General features: G+C 57.3%; 1 protein-coding gene across 3 annotated transcripts in view; it reads left to right on the top strand.

Annotated features, from left to right (window-relative positions):
• The first annotated feature begins 1,302 nt into the window (after positions 1-1,302).
• RFX1 (regulatory factor X1) overlaps positions 1,303-5,349 on the top strand; it is a 24,828-nt gene continuing 20,781 nt past the window's right edge. For all 3 annotated transcript variants that reach the window (XM_079918604.1, XM_079918603.1, XM_079918602.1), the window contains exon 1: positions 1,303-1,683. In XM_079918604.1, the coding sequence (XP_079774730.1) occupies positions 1,362-1,683 (322 nt within the window). In that variant the 5' untranslated portion in view covers positions 1,303-1,361. The remainder of the gene's footprint in view (positions 1,684-5,349) is intronic.

The following is a 5,349-nucleotide window of genomic DNA, read 5'->3' as shown; positions in this document are numbered from 1 at the left end:
TGCCCTGTGGCCAGGACCTGTTCCCAGCCCAGCTGCCCCTGGTCCTAGAAGGCCACTTTCCTTGAGGAGCTCACATCTGGTGTCACCACCCGTAACTGCCCTCACTTCTGTGGCAGCAAGCAGCTCGGGAGGCTTTTTGGACTCAAACAGCTTCTGTGTGTCTGGCACCCCACTGGGAATGGTACTCAGCCAAGAATCCAAGCCCAGATGGCAGGCGATTAGGGAGCTGGCACGGGCTGGCTGGGAGGTAGCTTCCCCATGACTTTCCTTTCTGGCAATTAGCCGACTAGTCAAGTGCTTAGAATGCCCAGGGTTCAGACTCGGTCCTGCCACTTCCCTGCTGTGTGGCCTGGGGCAATCTCAACCTCTCTGAGCCTCAACTCCTCCTCTGGCAGAAGGAACCCAAATTCAGATGTGATCGTTGCAAAGTCTTAAATTAAGTAATGTAGGGGGACTTCCCTGGTGACGCAGTGGTTAAGAATCTGCCTGCCAGTGCAGGGGACACAGGTTCGAGCCCTGGTCCGGGAAGATCCCATATGCCGCGGAGCAACTAAGCCCGTGCGCCACAAGTACTGAGCCCGCGTGCCGCAACTAATGAAGCCAGCGTGCCTAGAGCCCATGCTCCACCACAATGAGAAGCCCGGGCACCGCTCACCGCAACTAGAGAAAGCCCGTGCGCAGCAACGAAGACCCAATGCAGCCAAAAATAAATAAATTAATTAATTAAAAAAAAAGAAAACCACAAGCTTAAAAAACAAAGTCATGTAGGGACTTTCCTGGCGTGGCGGTCCAGTGGTTAAGACTCCACGCTTCCACTACAGGGGGCACGGGTTCAACCCCTGGTCAGGGTACTAAGATCCCACGTGCCACGTGGTGCGGCCAAAAAACAAAAATTAAAATTGAGTAATGTAAAGAAAGCACTCAGCACAGTGCCCAGCCTGCAGGAGCCCTCAGGAGAACTGTATTATTTGTTTTTGGGTGAGAGCCGGAGCTCTCCCAGCACAGGGGTCCCCAGGCGCTGGGGCCTAGGAAGGAAGAAGGCAGGAATCCTGGGCAGGGATGAGTGGAAGAGGTGCAGACCAGCTCCAGTCCATACTTAGTTGCCCTGCAGTAACGATGGATTCGTTATATCTTGCCACCAGCCTCAGGATTTAATTAAGTTACTGATGAACTCAAATGTGTCTCTAGGGAGCCAGGAGCTGTCCCTGGTTTCCTCTGCCTGTAGATTAATTCTTGTTTTTCCTTCTTGTTTTTTCCTCCTCTTCTCCCCCGCCCCACCTTTCTTCCCAAGCAAGCAAAAAAAAAAAAAAGAAAAAAAAAAAAGAAAAGCCTTATTTATTATCATTTTCCCCACTGTTGGCATGGCAACACAGGCGTACGTTACTGAGCTACAGGCAGGCCCGCAACCATCCCAGCCGCCACAGGCCCCTCCACAAGCCCAGCCCCAGCCACCGCCACCACCAGCCTCAGCAGCACCCCAGCCTCCCCAGCCCCCCGCCACCACCGCCACCCCCCAGCCCCAGTATGTCACCGAGCTGCAGAGTCCGCAGCCTCAGGCACAGCCACCGGGCGGCCAGAAGCAGTACGTGACAGAGCTCCCGGCCACCCCCACGCCCTCGCAGCCGGCCGGCACACCCGCCCCGTCCCCGGCATCCCAGCAGTACATCGTGGTCACCGTCTCCGGTAAGTGGACACGTGCTCAGAGCGAGGGCACTCAGTGAACAGCCCCAAAGGGAGTTTTGGGGAGCCTAGCATCCTGGATGTGGAGGCACCCTGGCGCCCTCCCATTGTCACTTATTATGCCTGTTACCAGGAGGGCAGCTTTTAAACTCTCTGGGGTTCCCAGGTGGGATCTGGGGGGCACCTCTGGGGAAGGAGTAGTCAGACCAAGCAGGGAGGCCTCTGTGCCCCCAAACTCCTCCCCACCGGGACAGCTCTTAGAGCTGTTTCTGTCTCTATCCTCAAGTAAGGTGTCACTTGAAGAAAGGATTGGGCAGTGGAGTTAATTTGCAAACGCCTGCTGGAGATGGAGGGTGAACACACAGCCACCATCCGTAAAGGGATCATAACAGCTTCGAGCGCTCAGGGGCTGCGTGTGAGGTGCTCCCTGTGGCAGTTCAGGGAGGTCCGCTGGGAGGCCTGAGGGACCACTTCCCCTCCCCTCCCATTTCATTTTTGGCAAGACTCAGGCCAAGCGGGGCTCTTGGCTGGGCGAGTTCGTGAGCATGTGATGTGGCCAAGGGCTCCTGTTTGTCACTGTGGCCGCCCCTTGAGGCTGTGGAGCAAATGACCAGGAAGCTTGGGTCATGGCACCCATGGTTCCTGCCTAGAGCATCTTCCCCATGCCCGCTTATTCTAGAATGGGGATGGGCTGAGCAGAGGGAAGTGGGAGCACAGGGTCACGACAGGCAGTCTCTCCCCAAGGGAGAATGTGGAGCTCCGAACAGGGCTCGGCGTCATTAGTGGTTTCTGATGTGCTCTGTGTAGAGGGGAGGATGCAGCGAAACCTCATGTTGAGGCTGGCCCTGGTCCTCCCAGAGTGGAAAAGGAAGCGGTGGGGATCCTAAGGGCATCCTGGGAGGCTGCGGAAGGAGCAGGTCAAGACTGCGTTTAGGACCATAGGACAATAAAGGGTCAAAATTTGTGGCAGTTGACATGGCCCCATAGGACCAGGACAGAAGCAGCTGGGCCCCAGCAGCATCCTGGAGGCTCCTGGCTGTGTCGGGGTCCCCAGGGAGGGCCAGGGGGTGGGGCACACAGGGGCTCAGGACAGTGACTCTTTAACACACAGACTGGTGTGGAGGGATGGTACGCAAGAGTCAGCTGAGTGCAGAGTGAGGCCAGGCCAAGGACGTGGCCAGGTCACCGGGCCACAGATCTCCAGGGGGCTCTCGGTGCTGCACAGGGATCCTGCTACACTTCCTAGCCAGCATAGCCCTCACTGTCCGAGAAACCCACTCCCGCATCTCTCACCTCTGTCACCTCCCTCTCACTCTGTGCTTTTGACCCCGACCCTGCTGCTGACCTCTCTGGGGACAAGGCATCATCACATGACAAGAAGGACCCCTTCTCCCACCCAGCCAGCCTCCCGCACCCGGGGTCCATCTGCACCCACCAGCTCTGCTTTCTGGCTTCTGGAAGGGTGAATCGGCCCCCTGCCTGTTCCAGGCTGCCCCCTCCAAGACTTGCTTCCGCCATCCTGGCCTCCTCACTGGGTCCCTCTCTTGCTGATCTTCTCCACCTGCTTGAAAAGATGTAACAGCTCCCATTTTAACCGGGCCTCCCAGGCCCTGCACCCCCTTCAGCTGCTGCCCGATTCTCTTCCCTTTAAGTTAGAATTCCTCAAAGGATTCACGCTCCCTTCCTTAGTCTCTTCTCCCTCACCTCAGCCACTTGCACCTTCCCTCGCCACAGTCCTCGTCAGGGTCACCCATGGCCCCTGTCTTGTCGATCCACTGGCCACCCTCTGTTCTTCTCTTCCTTAGCCTCTGGGCAGCGCCTGACACACTGGTCCCCCTCCTCCCGGAGCTGCCCTCCTGCCCTGGTCTCTGCCCACCTCCCTCCTTCCTCCTCATCTCCCTGACTTTGTCAGCAATGACCTCATCAGGTCTGAGGTCTCCTCTCTGCTCCAGTGATTCTCCCTTCACGGTGGTCTTGTCCAGTGTCTCAGCTTGCGTTGCCACCTCTTACGCTGACAGTGCCACGTTGAGGTCTGCATCCTGGGCTTCAGCCCTGAGCCCTAGCTACCTGGGAGCCATCAAAGGGGCCTCTCAAACCAGCGTGGCCAAATAGAAGTCTGGATTTGTTTCCTTCTTCAAATCTGGCCTCCATTGAGACTTCCTTGTCCTAGTAAATATCACCCCCAGGTCTGGGTCAGCCTTCATTCCTGTCTTACCCATCCTTTTTTATTTTTTTTTTCTGGCTGTACCGTGCGGCACGTGGGATCTTAGTTCCCTGACCGGGGATCGAAACCTTGCCCCTGAAGTGGGAGCGCAGGGTCTTCACCACTGGACCGCCAAGGAAGTTCCCTGTCTCACCCCCGCTTGAGCAAGCAAGATCTCTTGGCTCCACCTCCTGAATGCAGCCAGAACCCACCCCCTCTCCCACCTCCACGGCCCCCTACCCTGGTCCAGCCTCTGCTCATACCCTTCACAGTCCTCCCCCCACAGCAACCAGAGGGAGCCTCTTGCCAGCTCTTGATTAGGTTCCATCATGTCCCAGCTCAACCCAGATTATTCCAAGGCAAGTGGCCCTGGGAGCACTCTCTGAGAAACCTTGGCCTGGCCTGTCTTGGCCCTAGGAGATCTGGCCCCCTGTGGCTCGCAGGAAGGGGCTTAAAAAACTCCACACTCCCTGTGCCCCTGCTGACAAGTGTCCAACCTCCTGACTCTGGCCTTCAAGGCCTGCTGGCCACCCAGCCCTACCTGGTACTAACCTGCCCCCTGGCTTACCTGCTTCAGCCCCACTGGTCTTCCTGTGGCTCCTCAAACCTTCCAGGCTTAGTTCGTCTCTGGGCCTTTGCACTCACGTTGCCCTCTGCCAGGAGCACTCCCATCCCAGACCTTCTGGTGGTTCATCCCTCGTGAATGCTGGCCTGACCCAGCTCGGTCCTCATACCCCATCAGCCCCTGGGCAGCCAAGAGCAGGTAGGAGGGCTTGTCTGTCACTGCTGGAGGACTTTTCGTAGCCTACAGGGCATCTTATTGGCCCTGAACCTCCTGAGTGCTGGCTTTTGCTGCTTCAGGTGTCCAGGGTCCCCAGAACAAGGGTCTGGAATGGATGCACATCTCCAGACCCCAGAACACCCCATGGCCCAGCCTACCTCCTCTCTTCCCCTTGTCTTCTCCCCCAGGGAGTCCCTGGTGCTTACAGGTCAAAGCCTTTCTTTCCCTCCTCCCCTGTCCCCCCATCTTGCTGTGGGGCACTCAGTGTGGACGGGTTGCAGTGTTGGCGTGAATGGCTGTTGGCGTGAATCTTAACCTCCCTTCTTTGGTCAAGCAGTGGCTTAATTGTCTTCCACAGCGGTCCTGGGGAATTTCATTTCCCTTCTGCTCGCAGTTCTGCCGGGAGCAAGCCTGTCCCCGGAAGGCTTACTGGGCAATGCTTCCTTGATTTGTTCTCAGAGGAGGTTGGGTTGCGCCCTGTCACTGAACTTGTGCTGCTCCGTTCACCCCTCCCCCATCCCCTTGCCGTGATTTCCTAGGGTTCCTCCATAACCCTCTCCCAGTTTTAGTGTCCCTTTTATCTAAGGGTGGCCCTTGGGCCATGTGAGCCAGCCCTAGGGGTGGAGGTGGGGGTGTAACTGACACCAGCAAAGGCTGCAGCAAGGTGCCTGGGGTTCCTCCAGAG

Source organism: Stenella coeruleoalba (assembly GCF_951394435.1).
Source record: "Stenella coeruleoalba genome assembly, chromosome: 3".
Classification (NCBI taxonomy): domain Eukaryota; kingdom Metazoa; phylum Chordata; class Mammalia; order Artiodactyla; family Delphinidae; genus Stenella; species Stenella coeruleoalba.
The sequence above is the reverse complement of the archived record's forward strand: the minus strand, read 5'-3'. Positions and strand labels throughout refer to the sequence as shown.